The sequence below is a fragment of the Oncorhynchus masou genome, chromosome 2 (assembly GCF_036934945.1).
Source record: "Oncorhynchus masou masou isolate Uvic2021 chromosome 2, UVic_Omas_1.1, whole genome shotgun sequence".
NCBI lineage: Eukaryota > Metazoa > Chordata > Actinopteri > Salmoniformes > Salmonidae > Oncorhynchus > Oncorhynchus masou.
This window is the reverse complement of record NC_088213.1, coordinates 18,606,667-18,625,185: the sequence shown is the minus strand read 5'-3', so window position 1 is coordinate 18,625,185 and position 18,519 is coordinate 18,606,667. Positions and strand designations below refer to the sequence as shown.

At 44.4% G+C, this 18,519-nt stretch overlaps 1 protein-coding gene across 1 annotated transcript in view; it reads left to right on the top strand.

The window, feature by feature from the left end:
- Positions 1 to 5,252: 5,252 nt before the first annotated feature.
- The window catches only part of furina (furin (paired basic amino acid cleaving enzyme) a), a 44,192-nt gene continuing 30,925 nt past the window's right edge, over positions 5,253 to 18,519 (top strand). The window contains exons 1-5 of the mRNA XM_064989226.1: positions 5,253 to 5,889; positions 8,432 to 8,536; positions 11,603 to 11,728; positions 13,227 to 13,370; positions 15,718 to 15,794. Coding sequence (XP_064845298.1) covers positions 5,656 to 5,889; positions 8,432 to 8,536; positions 11,603 to 11,728; positions 13,227 to 13,370; positions 15,718 to 15,794 — 686 coding nt within the window. The 5' untranslated portion in view covers positions 5,253 to 5,655. The remainder of the gene's footprint in view (positions 5,890 to 8,431; positions 8,537 to 11,602; positions 11,729 to 13,226; positions 13,371 to 15,717; positions 15,795 to 18,519) is intronic.

Sequence of the window (18,519 nt, the reverse complement as noted above, 5' to 3'; positions counted from 1 at the left end):
CTGTTTGTAGAAATAGATGATTTATTGAGCAGTGACACATAGTCACCTGAGAACTTCAAACACTCCCCTCGCCTGTCTGCCAACACTGCAGGACTCATGCCAGGACAGAGGCTGCCAAATGCTGTGCTGAGGTCTCTCTGCACGAAGTTCAGCTATATGATTTACTCACATGCACAGAAACACGCAAACGCCGACACACATAGACAACAGCAAAGACACACACATACAAACACAGACACACACACAGAGGTACAGACACACACACACACACCACACACACACACACACCGACACACACACCGACACACACACACACACACACACACACACACACACACACACACACACACACACACACACACACACACACACACACACACACACACACACACACACACACACACACACACACACACACACACACACACACACACACACACACACACACACACACACACACACACACACACACACACACACACACACACACACATGCAGATACACACACACACACATGCACACACACACACACACACACACACACACACACACACATGGATGCAGATACACACATACACACACACACACAAGCCAGAAGAAACCACATCCCCAATACTCCTCCTGCCAATATCTACTCTGCGGACAACTCTCTAGACTATTGAATGACTTTCTTCTGAATTTCACTAAAACCACATCATTTTACTGAGGAGAGCAAGGTGGTAGAGTTAACAAACTCTTGCTGACCCCATATAACACCGCTGACCCTAAATCCCATCCAAAACATATGAAAACAAGCTAATAAAAGTTTTGCTGTCACTGTCGAAGGATATGTTTGTATTCATGCATTTTAGACGTGTTTATTTCAGATTCTGTCGCCATTTCTGACCCGGAGGATTTTTTACAACCGTTCAGGTCGGTGCCTTGCATGTTTATATCACCCATTTCTCAGGATAAGCACGTTGTGTTTGAGGTATTGTCTCCATGCACCAGAGGTCATGGTCAAAAGGCTTGGCCATATTTCTAAACCAACGGCCTCTAAAGCAACGACTAAGGCCCAGTCTTTCCCTCCCCACTAGGTTGGTATATGACTGTTGTACCCCTGAGATTCATAGTCCCATCCCACACACAGACATTATTAGTACAGCAGTGAGAACAACCTAGATCCCACCAGCCTTATACCTACAGAACCCTCCACTGAGGATAATACTCCAAGTTAAACCATTGCAGCATGATGTTTAGTCTATTACATGTCAGAACTAGCAATACAATGTTGTACTCCTCTTTTCAGGGTTATAATAACTCCTTATCCGGAAGTATTTGAGGATTTTCCCCTTGTAAATCTCCATGGTTATTCAGTGTTTTGCTGCTGTACTTTTCTTGGATTATCAACAGAATAGATAATGACCATTATGTTGTGTCCCATTACTTCCCGAAGCCTATAAACCACTTGTGTTTGTGTTAGGAACATTGACTCAAATAAAACCATATCATGAAGCCTGGGAAGCGAGACCACTGGTCCTTCATAAAAGTCATGATTCTTTATGATTGTTGAAGGTATATTGTCCGTAGTTCCTGGAGGGTTTGTAAACATTCGCAGAAGGTGAATCTATTGCTGCAGCCTCTTCACTCTGACAAAAACAGGGGAACACTTTTATTCTCTTGATATTTGTATAAAGTCTGTGACATCAGGTGTGAGAGAGGAAAGTGACTGGCGGCATCTGTCTCTGTATTTGTGTGTCATCAGGGGACTCATAGAACAAGGTGATTGCATGCCATGGAAACAATACGCACTTCAAATGTGGCAAAATAGATTCGGTAATGATTGCTGTGAATTCACTTTTTTCACTTGTTTCGTAAAACAATTTAGATTTGTTATTACAATGTAGAAAATAACATGTTAACTTAAAAAGCACAAAGTCAATAGAATAGAATAGAATATTGTCCATTTGTTTGACATGTTGCCTTTGTCTTCTGCTGAGGATACACGTTAAGAGAAACAGCTGAGTGTAGAACCCCTAGAGCTGTTTTGGGTGTGAAGTGTCTTGCTCAAGGGCACAATAGCAGTGGATAGTATCTTAACCCAGCAGCCCCTCGGTTGCCAGGACATCCTCCACTTTTCTCACAGCATCTTTCTGGCTATTGGTCCACCCCTCTAAGTGGATTTCAAGAAGTTGCCTTTTAGGGCTCCTGCTGATGGAGAAATAAAATCTCATTGGGGATGTCAACTTTTACTGGAGTTTCAGCTTTCTGCATTCCACACCCAGTTCTTTTGAAAAAGTTTTTATGTATGGATATAACTAGCCATTAGGATGCCAGCTCCTCCCACCACTCCTGCTGTGACAAGTCCTCCTGCTAATATTCCTGCAGGTGCCAAGGCACAAGCCACTCGTTCCTGCTCCTACTGCAGCGACTACAGACATTTTTACAACCACTTTCTTTAATCTCATCCTCTCAGGACTTTCTTTGAGCCTCCTGGTACATCAAATCAGATTGTATTCATCAGGTAGCCTAGTGGTAAAGCGCATTGGGCCAGTAACTGAAAGGTTGCTGGTTTAAATCCTGAACTAACTAGGTAAAAAAATCTATCAATGTGCTCTTGAGCAAGGCACTTAAACTTAGTTGCTCTGGATAAGAGATTGGTAAAATGCACATGCCTTGTAAACAACAGTTATAGACTAACAGTGAAATGCTTCCTTACGTGCCCTTCCCAACAAAACAGAGAGATATAAATAATAGCAAAGTAATAGCATGTAGTAATAATAAAAAATACACAATGAGTCATAGGAAATGATGGTGGAAACATTATGTACAAAAAAAATACAAATCACACAAAATGGACCCAACTTATTGGTGTAGTGCTGTCGTCCATTCTTCTCCTCTATCTTCACCTGAGTCTGGCCACCTCTGGCTTTATTATTAAAGACATGAGATCTATCATCATCACCTAAAGGAGTGTCAGAGACTCCTGGCCCTCTTAAAGAAACACCTCCACTGGTTTTCCTTCCAGCTGATCCACTCTAGTGAATATTATTATAGTGTGGTGTGAGGCCTCTTTTCCAAAGTTCTTCTGGATCCACTTCACTGCATCTGGCATCTCCGCTGTGTGTTTCCCAACGCCAATCACCAGAAAAAACGCATGGGGTTCTGGGACTGACAATTTGATCCAATTTCCTGTCACTTTTAATTTCCTTTAATGACTGAGGTGTATCAGGGCCCCACTGTGTCAGTCACATGAACCTCCCTCTCGTCCGCCTCGCCACTATGTTTCTGATACTGTGGTCACAGACTCTGTAGAGAAATACACTTGAAATGCCTCTCTCCCCAGGATGGTGTTTCCAGTTGCACTCTTCCCTGCTCCAGTCTCACCCACCAGAACAATCATCAGCAGCTTAGAAACGGAATCTGTTTATAACACCCAATAAAACAGAACCCAATGCTGAATTGTCCTGTTGTGAATCAAGACTCGAAACCACAGCAACAGTTCTTCACTGTATGTCTAATATTCTGTACACACTGTAAAAGAGTAATGGTGAAGCATGTGACAATACCTCAACTTCCTCTTCATAAGTGCGAGGGATCATCTATGCTTCCATATGCAATGTTTGTGTTCTACAGGCACAGTGAGGAACAATCAAAACCACTTAAAGAGTCCGAATGTCACATAAAAAAAGTGAACATGTGATGTTGACAGGCCTGTTATTACAAGCACACCTGGTCCATCACTGTTAAAGTTTTAAGCAATAATCAACAGCATCATCTTAGGGGGGTTAGGGGGGAGCCATGGTAAAGTGGGGACTGAAAAATGGCGATAGACTCACAGATGGCTGGAGGGAGTTCCAGAGGTTGGGTTTAGCCCCGGAGAAGTCCCTGTTGCTGAAGCTCTGGACCTTGGACCTGGGGACAACAAGGTGGCCTGCTGTGGTAGAACGGGGTGATCGTGTGGGTTGGTAGGGAAGAAGGTCAGAGAGGTAAGCGGAGGCAAGGTGGTGGAGAGCTTCGTAGGTCAGAAAGAGGATCTTGTATTCATTGCATGCGGAGACAGTGGAGTTCACGGAAGACGGGGGTGACGTGCTGCCAGAACTTAGTATGGATGAGGAGTCTGGCTGCAAAGTTCTGAACCATTTGGAGTTTATGGAGGGAACTTGAGTTGATGGCGGAGAGGAAACAGGGAACTTCCTAAGGACATTGGACAATGTTCCCATCAGGTCCCTTTTAGGGTTTCAGCAAAACGTTATCCCACAGACATTAGAATGTTCTACGAACATTAAAACATGACGTTTACCTTGGTACCATAAGGGGAGGTCCAAGTTTGGTCACAACAGAACCTTAACAGCATTCAGATTCAGTCAAAGCCAGAACAGTTAGTGGCAATCAGCAACAAATATTGCGATTCATTTAGGATGACTGCATCCTAAATCCCAAATGACACCCTATTCCCTATATAGTGCATGTATATTTGGTCAAAGTAGAGCCCTATGTAGAGAATAGGGTGCCATATGGGACTTAGCTATGATTCACCCTCAGAGGTTTGGGAATGGAAATGTTCTGGTCTTCTATGTTAACTCCAGAGTGAGAACAGATGGCCTTGGTAAAGATGTTAATAATGACTATTCTCATATCAGCATTGTAAATATCCCCCCCAAAATCTGGCTGCAATAATTTTTTTATGAGCTATTTTTCGTTGAAAGCGAGAGAAAAAAAGCCCAATTTAAAAACTGTGGGTGTTTGATGTGCTCTAATCCCAAATGTTGTTTTAAATTAGAAAAGGGGACAATGCCATCACTGTAATCTATATAGGATGTGTCTCAAAAGGTACTTTATTCCCTACATGGAGCATTACTAATCTCTACATAGAATGTGTGTGTGTGTGTGTGTGTGTGTGTGTGTGTGTGTACATATGTGTACATGTGTGTACATGTGTGTACATGTGTGGTAAAAAGTGTGTGCTTGTGTGTTTGTGTTTGTCATGCTGTATAGAGACACACAATCAGAGTGATTGCAATGATTGATTGCAATTACTATCTTATGTTTCCATACAATATGCCTATGGCAGAGCAGCAGTCTTGACAAATAGACAGGATGTTGCATTATTCAACCGTTATTCATTCTTCACTCTCCAATGTCTTCTATCAACATAACTGTTTTCAAGAGACAGGGCCTACTTGACAGTCAGATGACAAGTGTATCAATATTTTCTTTATTTCTCTAAGATAATTGGACGTTGGGGTAGTTTATTGAATAATTAATTATCATATTGTTGCAGCAGCCAAAGGCAGAGGAATTATGCCATTGTTCAGTAGCGCGTTGACTCTTCAGAGCGACGTGCTGCTATTATAGCGCAGGTTGGAGAGGCGTGGGCTACTACCGATCCCCTATGAGTGAGGCTTTGATGTTCGCACAGACGGGCTCTTTACCAGTGCGTCCCGCTGCTATAGGCTTGGCATGAATGGCATTCTCTATTGGTGGCTGTGCGTACATATAGAGGAGCGCTCGCGCGGGATAAGGGTTGGCGCCTGAGGTTCATATTTTCAACTTTTTAAGGAATTAAATATCAGTCAACCCGGCTGTAAATTTCGATCGGACATGATGGATTTATGACAAACTGCATGCTTTTTCTGATGGAGTTGGATTGACGATTGACTCATTTGAGCGTCCATGCGTGTTATATTAGAGATGTGTTTTATCCCTTATTCTAGAGCTGATGTTGTAGGACAAGTTTCGGACACCAAAATGTGTATATTTTTTATTTTCATATTATCAACTTTAGAAATATGTCAGTCGCTGGCCCCTCGGAACGTTTATACAAATCACTGGGCAGTGCGTATTGCAGGGGGACAAGAAGAAGCGGATAAACTTGCTGCTAAATATGGTTATAATAATTATGGACAGGTAAGACCATTACCGTGTTTTAATTTTGTGCAGCGTGACCTGTTGTGATTCCCTCTTTCTGCTTTGCGGATCAACAGTCTAATGTTTTGTCGAGTTCAGCTGCTGAACTTCGATACAGTAGGCTGGCTATTTGTCGATCATAATGCAGAGACATTCATAGAGGAATCAAAGAAAAGTGACGTGTGTGATTATTATCCGTGTCTGGCAAGCACCTGAACCCCAGCGCCAAATGTACAGCTTTCGGAGTTACAGAGCGGTTTTCAGTTGGCAACACAAACGCACGAGCGCCACTGAAGTACATTCTTTTCAGGCCGTTCACTTATGGGCAATGGTCACGTTGCACTGTCCATATACAACGAGACGAAACATGACGCTGTAATTATACAACGGGTTGTAGACTACAATAGGCTTGTGCACGATGATCAACATTGGAAATGGCGCTGTGCCAAACAAGGAAGTGCTCAAATTTGTAATATTGGGTCATTTTCAAAATGTTTCCCAAATTCGAAAAGGACTACATTCTAACTTGGTACACTATTGATGTTTTCACTTTAAGGATGTTATATATGACTGGAATGGGTTTACTTAATTATAATAGTGGATTTGTTCTGCTCTTGTTTTAGCCATAATAGGCCTTTACAATCCTCCCCAGGGGGTAAGCCAGTGATTATCCAGATTCTTTTTAAGAGGAGTGTCCCACAGCATGGCTTCTGTTGCAGCCTTCTTATTGAAGTTGACCACATGCTATAAACTGCAGTAAATGATCATGTGGTCTTGACATTTGAGTCTGTCTCCCATTGGGATTCACCCCCTATGGAACTTCCTAACGGATCTTAATTTGAATTTACTGACAGGGGAGAGATACCCTTGCAGAATTCATGCAGACTGTGAAGATGACAAGCTTGTGGATGGGGGAGAAAGCAGTAGATATTCTATAGATTATTGACATGAATCTGAGGATAACAAGTCATTTAGGAGTACGGACGTGGCCACATAACTACTGTAGCCTAACAGATGACACATTTATTCAGGGTATAAGGATTCACACATTGTTTGCATGATTCAGAGAAGTGTGACATCTGAAATTGAAGTTTATTCAATGGACCTTTGACCTTTTATGTTGTGACATTTTATATCTGCAGCGTCTGTGTACACTCAGCTTGCTATCTAGGCAATCATTCCAAATTCCTAAGAACTGAATGGAGATGGAGTTGAATGGAGATGGAGAGAGAAAGGCAGAGGGTGAGAAAGAGGGGAGAAATGGAGTGAGAACAGCAGAGTGAGAGAAAGAGGGAAAGAGAGAGCTGAAATGAGTGGGGGAGACATAGAGCAAGAGACAGAGAGAGAAAGAGGGAAAGAGAGAGTTGAAATGAGTGGGGGAGACATAGAGCAAGAGACAGAGAGAGAAAGAGGGAAAGAGAGAGTTGAAATGAGTGGGGGAGACATAGAGCAAGAGACAGAGAGAGAAAGAGGGAAAGAGAGAGTTGAAATGAGTGGGGGAGACATATAGAGCAAGAGACAGAGAGAGAAAGAGGGGAAGAGAGAGTTGAAATGAGTGGGAGAGACATATAGAGCAAGAGACAGAGCGAGAAAGAGGGAAAGAGAGAGTTGAAATGAGTGGGGGAGACATATAGAGCAAGAGACAGAGAGAGAAAGGCTGAAATGACAAATGAGTGAGAACAAGACAGAGGGAAAGAGATGAAGGGAGGTAGCGAAAGGTTGAGCGAGAGAGAGAGAGTGTTAAAGAAGTCCTGGTTCAGATAATAACGGCCTCAGTGCCGGAAGTGCACATGTGCTCTGGGAATCCTGCCCGCATTTTTGGTGCAAAGTCACAAGAGAAAAAAAAAATCCTATTTATTACTTCACGTGCTTTGGATTTGAAATGGTTATTTTCCTCTGAGTAAGCAACATTTGCAGAAAATGTCCTTCTGTACAAATATAGGATCTTAAGTTGATCACCATGTTGCAGGAGAAAAAAACCTTGTTTATTTGAGGTTTAAAAGGCTTCTGAAGTTTGTAATTTCCACTTTGAAAATTCAGAATCGACTTTCCCTTACAAAAATTGTATCAACCCCCTACAAAAATGTCCATGAATTATAATCCACATAATAATGAACACGTCCTGTTGCTGCAGGATTATTTTCCTGCTGTAGTAAACTGGCTCACATTGAGATCCTACATCTGCATGTGTTCACAAACTTCACATTGTTGGATACCGGTGCAAACATGTTTTTTCTCAGAACAATGTAGGTGGTTTGGTTTTAAGTAATCCTTAGATAACCAATATCATGTACTGTATATCGATTTGCATTGATGTACAGACAGTAACATACAATACAGTTATATTTGATCACTTCACTGCATACTCTATATCTCACTTTACTGTAGAATGCAGATTTAAGCTGGCATTACCCTGTCTGCTGCCCACAGTGATCATTTTTATGTATACTGTAAAGATTGTAGTGTATTTTCTTCTTCTTCTTCTTCTGCTTCTTCTTCTCGCTACAACCCTACTGTTTGTTTTCATGTTGTTGCTGTCCAGATCGGGAGCCTGGAGGACCACTACCATTTCCACCACAGCAGAGTGGTGCGCAGAGCAGCTTTCTCCACTAGGGGTGCTCACTCCTTCATCCAGATGGACCCAAAGGTGAGACATCTGCTTGGTAGTTACTCGGGGTGATTCCTAATCTAGAATTTTTACATAGTGGTCTATTTTCGGCTGGTATTAAGGCGGCGCTAGTGTCAAACGCATTTTAGTTTGCAAATTCGTCATGTGAAAACTGGTGCATTTGCATTTTCCAGCCCTAACACCAAGTTCAGCAATTTACCTGTCAAACATCAGCACACTTGTGCTCAGATGGGAGGTTCATTCCAAGGCAATACATAAAAGATCTTAAATACACAACTTGAAGCAACCACAAGTTTAGCCATGGAGCACATTCTGATTGGCCAGTGAGGGGCCAAGCCTTGACACACCCACAACTTGTTAATTCATCAAAACCCAGCCCTTTCCAGCCAAAGCCAGCAAGTCCCCGGATAATTGTAGTAGTGAAAGTATTTCGGACACACGCCTGAACCTATGGCGCTACCGCCTGCTCTTAGATTTACCATTCTGTTAGGTTTGTTAAAGTAGAGCCCATAGTCTCCCTTTGACATCAATACATTACTGAGTGAACAGTTGTGATTCACCTCTAAGGTGAATGCTAGAAAGGTTGAATGGTAGTAATAATAGTTTGGTGGGTGATTATATTTCTCCTATTTCACACGTGTACAAGTCTATTAATATGTATGTGTGAATTGGAAATGTGTTTTTTGCATATCCTAACTCCCCCTGAGACACCTTCGGAGAGTGGGGTCATGGCCAGGGTCTGTTATCACCAACAGCAACCCGGGAGCAACAGATGAGCAAGTACCAGAGGAGGCTGGTGGGATGAGCTATAGGGGGAATCAATGCAACGGTATCACACACATCAAACATATGGAAACTACATGTTTGACTCCGTTCCAATTATTCCGTTCTTGCCATTACAATGAGGTCGTCCTCCTATAGCTACTCCCACCAGCATCCACTGGCAAATACATAGTCACAACAGTATAACGTTAGTCACAAAAGATGAGCAAGCACATGAGCTTAGGGATAGTTCCCTCAAAATTCAAATGTACATGATTTTCCACTTAGCTTGGCTGTTGTTGATTCTCTGAGACAGCTGTTGATATTTGCTTCTGTAGCAGGAGCCTACTGGGGCATTGAAGCCTGTGACATCATCAGCTCTTGTGCTCTGCTACAGATTTTGACTCATGTCTCTGGGTTAGAAATGTGGCAGACAGATGAAATATTTCATGGTAAAGAGCAAAACTTCATATTTGAAGTGGAATTTCCCTTTAAAGTTGGAATCCTTAAATTCTTATGGCTGCAGGGGCAGTATTGAGTAGCTTGGATGAAAGGTGCCCAGATTAAACTGCCTGCTCCTCAGTCCCAGTTGCTAATATATGCATCTTATTATTAGCATTGGATAGAAAACACTCTGAAGTTTCTAAAACTGTTTGAAAGATGTCTGTGAGTATAACAGAACTCATATGGCAGGCAAAGACCTGAGATGAAATCCAAACAGGAAGTGGGAAATCTTGAGTCCATCTTCTAAGACTGGCGCAAGGGTTGAACTAGTGTTATGGATACGGTAATGGTTAGGGGTTAAAATCCCATTTGTTGCCAGAAAGTGTTGTACCTCTGTTCTTCCGACCACTTCAGCCCAGCTGTTTTACAGACGCAGCCCGCACACAGAGTTGGGTCTTTAACATACCTAACATAGTGATAGTTGACAGACCATTTTCCCACTCAAGTGTCTCTCTCCCTGCATGCCCAGATCTCATCATTTACTCTGTCTGGATGAAACATAAGCAGAGAGACTGACACAAGCACACACACACGCACGCACACGCACGCACGCGCGCACACACACACACACACACACACACACACACACACACACACACACACACACACACACACACACACACACACACACACACACACACACACACACACACACACACACACACACACACACACACACACACACACACAGGGACCAAGAGAAGGCAATCCAATCAAAATCCTATCAGAACCTCGAGACAGATACACTTGGATAGATACATAGATACATGTACCCATCACCTGTATCACATCAGGCCCATCAGGTATTACTGGAGGCCTCCTACCACCCTCCACTTATAGCCTACAGGCAGCTTTAGGAATAAAAGTGCAGCTGTTTGGGGAGCCTCTCCTCTGGCCTTCTCCCTGAGATTATCTCACTCAGACAGCCAGGATCTCAAGAGTAATAAAAACCAAAGCCCAAAGTCTGGAGCTCCTCGACAGAGCTCATCCTGATCATATCACGCTCTAAGCCCTGTGTGTTTAAATGAAAGGTTGGGGCTGATGCCTAGAAACCAATTTTACCTCTGTCAGGCCTCTGATTTGCTGCCCCCCCCCCCCAGCCTGTGTGATTTCACCACCAACCACTGTCACAACATAACTTATCAAGAAGAGAAATCTAAACACGTCATCTATATGGTTTCTGGGCCTCTCACCACAACCACTGGTCATATCTACTACAGTAGTTAATGAGATAGGACAGGTTTCCCAGATACAGATTAAACCAAGTCCTGGACTTTAAAGCTATTTCAATTGATATTCTCCATTGAGCATGCTTTTAAGTCTATGGCCAGGCTTAATATGTGTCTGGGAAACGGGCCCATTGTGTACAATTAACTCCTAATATGCAATGGTTTGAGACTGCTATGAAGGCATGCACGGAATCGGAGCATGCAGACACCACATGCAATTAAAACAGGTCTTTGAATTGGGACCACACTGCACGTAAACAGAGTGTGTATGTATGCAAGGTACTTTGTGAATTTGCATTTGAATATGTTTATCACATGGATTAAGAATAGATAGGATGGCTCCCAAATGCCCCCTGTTCCCTATGTAGTGCAATACCTTTGACCGGAGCCTTATGCGCCTTAGTTAAAAGTAGTGCTCTACATAGCAAACAGGGTGCCATCTGGGACAGAGACATAGTCATTCATTCCAATTTGCAAATCGACAAACGTGTTTGTTTGTTAATGTGTGTAAAACCCATATCCATCCATGCAAGCCACAGTGTCCCTATGGTCTCTCTACTGTGTGTGTGTGTGTGTGATGTCTTTTTAGGTTGACTGGGTCCAACAGCAGCGAGTGAAGCAGAGAGTAAAGAGATACATCAAAAGCGACACCAGAAGCCCTGACCCCAACTTCGTCCACTTCAACGACCCCAAATGGTCCAACATGTGGTATATTGTAAGTACACTACATATCTACCATCTATCCTCACTGGAGTCATATATGTAGTAGTACTTGAAATAATTGAATCAAGGAATAAATAATTATCTGAAATGAAAATCAGGGTCATATTCATGAGGGCATGCAGTGGAAAACTTTACTCGGCCCTGGTCCAAAGTAGTGCATTATCTAGGGAATAGAGTGCCATTTTGGACAGACCCAAACGAGTGCCCTCACTTCCCCTTGACACCATCGATCCCCCTGTTTAAGGTGCACCACTATTCCCTGAACATGTTTTTGTCACCACACGAGTCTAATACAAACTGCCTTGAGCTAATGCATCTCTGCGGCTACGGTCCGGCCGTCTTTTAGTAATTAAACCAGGTTGATGATAAGAGCTTTGGGTCGGAACTCAAGTGTGAAATTGTCCAGAGCCTGCAGTTCTGTTGTCTACTTGGGAGAAGTGTCCAAACTTCTCAGGGCTCAGGGTAAATCTGGGGTTAGGATGGATTAGATGCTATAGAGGCAATGGATGTGGGCAAAATGATTCACTACCTGAATGTGCACTACATGGCAAGAATGTAACTGTTGCCTATGCTGGGGATGGGCCTCTGCTTTGGCATTCTGTGGGAGAAGACATTTTTAAACAGACAGATGGCCTATAATGGTTTCTCTCCCACAGAGCTTACGTTGTATATCTCTTTATCCGATATCTCATGCCAGAGTCTGTTGGGGCGAGTGTTTAACATGCATACTAAAAATAGGAGTCAAGGGGCAGAATCCTAATGCTCTTTGAGAAACGTGGGCTGGGTAAATGTAGGGGAAGTGCTGGGTTGTGGTACTGGGTTTGGATTTGATAGATGAAGCCTGCCTGGAATGGCAGATGGGCAGAGTTGACTCTTTTTGAATGATTCTGTTTCATTGTGCCAGACAAGCTAAATCAAGCACTGTTAAAGTATTTGAAAGAAAAAACATTATGTGAACCCAGATCTGTTGGAGGGGATTGGGTGATATAACATATAGAGAGACGATAATGGATGGAGAATTTATACTCAGGGTCATGTTTGTCTCACATCACCCTAATGCTGGGTGAGTTCAGAAGGGCACACCTTATCAAAACGTTTTGCAACAGAAAATGAAAATCCGTGTTCCTAATGGACAATATCTGGTAGCACCTCCCAGATGAATTCTGTTTCGAAACCTTTTGTACCTATTTAACACGACCCTAGTATCCTGCCAGACAGTTTCACTCATCTGAGGGGAACAAAAAAAATTGCTCTTCAATGTCCTCACATTCAAATTAGGAAGTGGGATGCAAAGATAAAAAAATGACAAACTCAAGGACAACCAAGCCACTGCTGTTGAATAAAGATAAGTTATTTTCCATTTTTAAGGTTGTCAGTGACACATCAGTTGACATGACAGATAGACGTACTGATTAACATAGGACCCCAGTCTGACCACTCCTCTGTTTCCTATTAACATTGTATGTGTCCTCTGTGGTCCTCTTCCTCAGCACTGTACGGACAAGAACAATCGCTGTCGGTCAGAGATGAACATTCTGGCAGCGTGGCAGAGAGGCTACACGGGCAAGAACGTGGTGGTCACCATCCTGGACGACGGCATCGAGAGGAACCACCCTGACCTGGCACAGAACTATGTAAGTATACTATTGGGGTCTCTTCACATAGTCAAATGTTTGGTTCACATATTCCTAGCACACAATGACTACATCAAGCTTGTGACTCTGAAAACTCATTGGATGCATTTGCATTTTGTTTGGGTTGTGTTTTGCCCAGTGGGAACTGAATGGTGAGTGATTATGTTTTGAAAGGGCTTCAGTAAAGTAAAGTGTTTATAAATTCCAAAATGATGTCGCTGTCAAATGAAAAATGACAACTGCTATCAGTGCCCATCCCTAATGGATATGAATAAAGATGTGAACAGAATATAACACAGAAACTAACATAACGTCCACCACCTACCGTAGTTGCTGGAAAGGACAATGTGAAAAGAAAATACCCGGCCAGAACAGTTAGAACAGAAATGGTACGTCCACAGAAACAAGACACCCACACTGCTAGTATTTGTTGAGGCCATAACACACCACCTTTGTAACGGTTTTCTTGCGGTGAAGGAGAGGCGGACCAAAACACAGCGTGGTTTCTATTCATGGTTCTTTAATGAATTAAACTATACATGAACAGACTAACAAAAACGTGAAACCCTAAAACAGCCCTATCTGGTGCAAACACAGAGACAGGAACAATCACCCACAAAACCCAACACCAAACAGGCTACCTAAATATGGTTCCCAATCAGAGACATTGACTAACATCTGCCTCTGATTGAGAACCATATCAGGCCAAACATAGAAATAGACAAACTAGACATGTAACATAGAATGCCCACTCAGATCACACCCTGACCAAACAAAACATAGAAACATACAAAGCAAACTATGGTCAGGGTGTGACAACCTTTGTCGGACACATTTCATTTCTGTGCCTGACACATTGGATTACGTCTCTAAATTATGGCCGGTGTTGGTTCCAATCTGTCTCTGGTTCTATAATAGCACACGAGATGAGATATGACCGAAATGTGGAAAAACCATGGCAATATATTTCCTTTTCTGTTTTATGTCCTTTAGTGAGCAAGACATGCTTTGTTTTCTCCTTCTATCTGTCTCTCTGTCCCTCTGTCTCTGTCTCTCTGTCCCTTTGTCTCTGTCTCTCTGTCTGTCTCTGTATCTCTGTCCCTCTGTCTCTGTCTCTCTGTCCCTCTGTCTCTGTCTCTGTCTCTCTCTCTGTCCCTCTGTCTCTGTCTCTGTCTCTGTCTCTGTCTCTGTCTCTCTCTCTCTCTGTCCCTCTGTCTCTGCCTCTCTGTCTCTCTGTCCCTCTGTCTCTGTCTCTCTGTCCCTCTGTCTCTTTCTCTCTGTCCCTTTGTCTCTGTCTCTCTCTCTCTGTCCCTCTGTCTGTCTCTCTGTCTGTCTGTCTGTCTCTCTGTCTCTCTGTCTCTCTGTCCCTCTGTCTCTCTCTCTCTGTCTCTCTGTCTCTCTGTCTCTCTGTCCCTCTGTCTGTCTCTCTGTCCCTCTGTCTCTCTGTCCCTCTGTCTCTGTCTCTGTCTCTGTCTCTGTCTCTCTCTCTGTCTCTCTCTCTGTCTCTCTATCTGTCTCTCTGTCTCTGCCTCTCTGTCTCTCTGTCTCTCTGTCTGTATCTCTGTCCCTCTGTCTCTTCCTCTCTGTCTCTGTCTCTCTGTCTCTCTGTCTCTGTCTCTCTGTCTCTCTGTCTGTATCTCTGTCCCTCTGTCTCTTCCTCTCTGTCTCTGTCTCTCTGTCTCTGTCTCTCTGTCTCTCTGTCCCTCTGTCTCTCTGTCTCTCTGTCCCTCTGTCTCTCTGTCTCTCTCTCTGTCTCTATCTCTCTGTCTCTCTGTCCCTCTGTCCCTCTGTCTGTCTCTCTGTCTCTCTGTCCCTCTGTCTGTCTCTCTGTCCCTCTGTCCCTCTGTCTCTCTGTCCCTCTGTCTCTGTCTCTGCCTCTCTGTCTCTCTGTCTCTGTCTCTCTGTCCCTCTGTCTCTCTGTCTCTCTGTCTCTCTGTCTCTGTCTCTCTGTCCCTCTGTCTGTCTCTCTGTCCCTCTGTCTCTCTGTCCCTCTGTCTGTCTCTCTGTCCCTCTGTCTCTCTGTCTCTGTCTCTCTCTCTGTCTCTCTCTCTGTCTCTCTGTCTCTGCCTCTCTGTCTCTCTGTCTCTCTGTCTGTCTCTCTGTCCCTCTGTCTCTTTTTCTTTGTCTCTCTGTCCCTTTGTATATGTCTCTCTCTCTGTCTGTCTCTCTGTCTCTTTGTCCCTCTGTCTCTCTGTCCCTCTGTCTCTCTGTCTCTCTCTCTCTGTCTCTCTGTCTCTCTGTCCCTCTGTCTCTGTCTCTCTGTCCCTCTGTCTCTGTCTCTGCCTCTCTGTCTCTGTCTCTGTCTCTGTCTCTGTCTCTGTCTCTGTCTCTGTCTCTGTCTCTCCAGGACCAGCTGGCGAGTTATGATGTCAACGGGAACGACCATGATCCAACTCCTCGTTATGATTCTAGTAACGAGAACAAGTGAGAGCAAACATCCTTCAGTCCCCATCCTATCCCTCTATCCTTCATTTATTCCCTCCATCTCTCCGTCCTTCTACGTCATCACTTCATTCCTTCAGCTATCCATCCATCCTTCTATTCCTCATGTATTTATTCCCCTGTCTCTCTATCCATCATCCCTCTATTCCCTCTTCCCCTCTCCTTATCCTTATCCATCCATCCTTCCATTCCCTCTTCCCCTCTCCTTATCCTTATCCATCCATCCTTCCATTCCCTCTTCCCCTCTCCTTATCCTTATCCATCCATCCTTCCATTCCCTCTTCCCCTCTCCTTATCCTTATCCATCCATCCTTTCATTCCCTCTTCCCCTCTCCTTATCCATCCTTCCATTCCCTCTTCCCCTCTCCTTATCCATCCATCCATCCTTCCATTCCCTCTTCCCTTCTCCTTATCTATCCTTCCATTCCCTCTTCCCCTCTCCTTATCCTTATCCATCCTTCCATTCCCTCTTCCGCTCTCCTTATCCATCCTTCCATTCCCTCTTCCCCTCTCCTTATCCATCCATCCTTCCATTCCCTCTTCCGCTCTCCTTATCCATCCTTCCATTCCCTCTTCCCCTCTCCTTATCCATCCTTCCATTCCCTCTTCCTCTCTCCTTATCCATCCATCCTTCCATTCCCTCTTCCGCTCTCCTTATCCATCCTTCCATTCCTTATCCATCCATCCTTCCATTCCCTCTTCCCCTCTCCTTATCCATCCTTCCATTCCCTCTTCCCCTCTCCTTATCCATCCATTCCATTCCCTCTTCCCCTCTCCTTATCCATCCTTCCATTCCCTTCCATCCATCCTTCCATTCCCTCTTCCCCTCTCCTTATCCATCCTTCCATTCCCTCTTCCCCTCTCCTTATCCATCCATCCTTCCATTCCCTCTTCCCCTCTCCTTATCCATCCTTCCATTCCCTCTTCCCCTCTCCTTATCCATCCATCCTTCCATTCCCTCTTCCCTCTCCTTATCTCCTTCCATTCCCTTATCCCTCTCCTTATCCTTATCCTTCCCCTTCCATTCCTTCTCTTCCCCTCTCCTTATCCATCCATCCTTCCATTCCCTCTTCCCCTCTCCTTATCCATCCATCCTTCCATTCCCTCTTCCCCTCTCCCTTATCCATCCCATCCTTCCATTCCCTCTTCCCTCTCCTTATCCATCCTTCCATCCCTTCCATTCCCTCTTCTCCTTATCCATCCATCCTTCCATTCCCTCTTCCCCTCTCCTTATCCATCCTTCCATTCCCTCTTCCCCTCTCCTTATCCATCCATCCTTATCCCTCTTCCCCTCTCCTTATCCATCCATCCTTCCATCCATCCTTCCCCTCTCCTTATCCATCCTTCCATTCCCTCTTCCCTCTCCTTATCCATCCATCCTTCCATTCCTCTTCCCTCTCCTTATCCATCCATCCTTCCATTCCCTCTTCCCCTCTCCTTATCCATCCATCCATTATCCATCCATCCTTTCCATTCCCTCTTCCCCTCTCCTTATCCATCCATCCTTCCATTCCCTCTTCCCCTCTCCTTATCCATCCTTCCATCCCTCCATTCCCTTATCTCCATCCTTCTTCTCCTTATCCATTCCATCCTTCCATTCCCATTCTCTTCCTCCCTTATCTCCTTATCCATCCATCTTTCCATCCCCTCCCTCCATCCATCCTTCCATTCCCTCTTCCCCTCTCCTTATCCATCCATCCTTCCATTCCCTCTTCCCCTCTCCTTATCCATCCTTCCATTCCCTCTTCCCCTCTCCTTATCCATCCTTCCATTCCCTCTTCCCCTCTCCTTATCCATCCTTCCATTCCCTCTTCCCCTCTCCTTATCCATCCTTCCATTCCCTCTTCCCCTCTCCTTATCCATCCTTCCATTCCCTCTTCCCCTCTCCTTATCCATCCATCCTTCCATTCCCTCTTCCCCTCTCCTTATCCATCCATTCCATTCCTTCCATTCCCTCTTCCCCTCCCTTATCCATCCTTCCATTCCCTCTTCCCCTCTCTTATCTTATCCATCCTTCCATTCCATCCCTTCCATTCCCTCTTCCCCTCTTTATCCTTATCCATCCTTTCCTTATTCCCTCTCTCCCCTCTCCTTATCCATCCTTCCATTCCATTCCCCTCTCCTTATCCATCCTTCCATTCCCTCTTCCCCTCTCCTTATCCATCCATCCATCCATCCTTCCATTCCCTCTTCCCCTCCATCCTTCCATTCTATCCATCCATCCATTCCCTCTTCCCCTCTCCTTATCTATCCTTCCATTCCCTCTTCCCCTCTCCTTATCCATCCTTCCATTCCCACTTCCCCTCTCCTTATCCATCCTTCCATTCCCTCTTCCCCTCTCCTTATCCATCCATCCATCCATCCTTCCATTCCCTCTTCCCCTCTCCTTATCCATCCTTCCATTCCCTCTACCCCTCTCCTTATCCATCCTTCCATTCCCTCTTCCCCTCTCCTTATCCATCCATCCTTCCATTCCCTCTTCCCCTCTCCTTATCCATCCATCCATCCATCCTTCCATTCCCTCTTCCCCTCTCCTTATCCATCCTTCCATTCCCTCTTCCCCTCTCCTTATCCATCCTTCCATTCCCCATCCTTCCATCTTCCCCTCTCCTTATCCATCCATATCCATCCATCTCCCCTATCCATCCATCCTTCCATTCCCTTCTTCCCCTCTCCTTATCCATCCATCCTTCCATTCCCTCTTCCC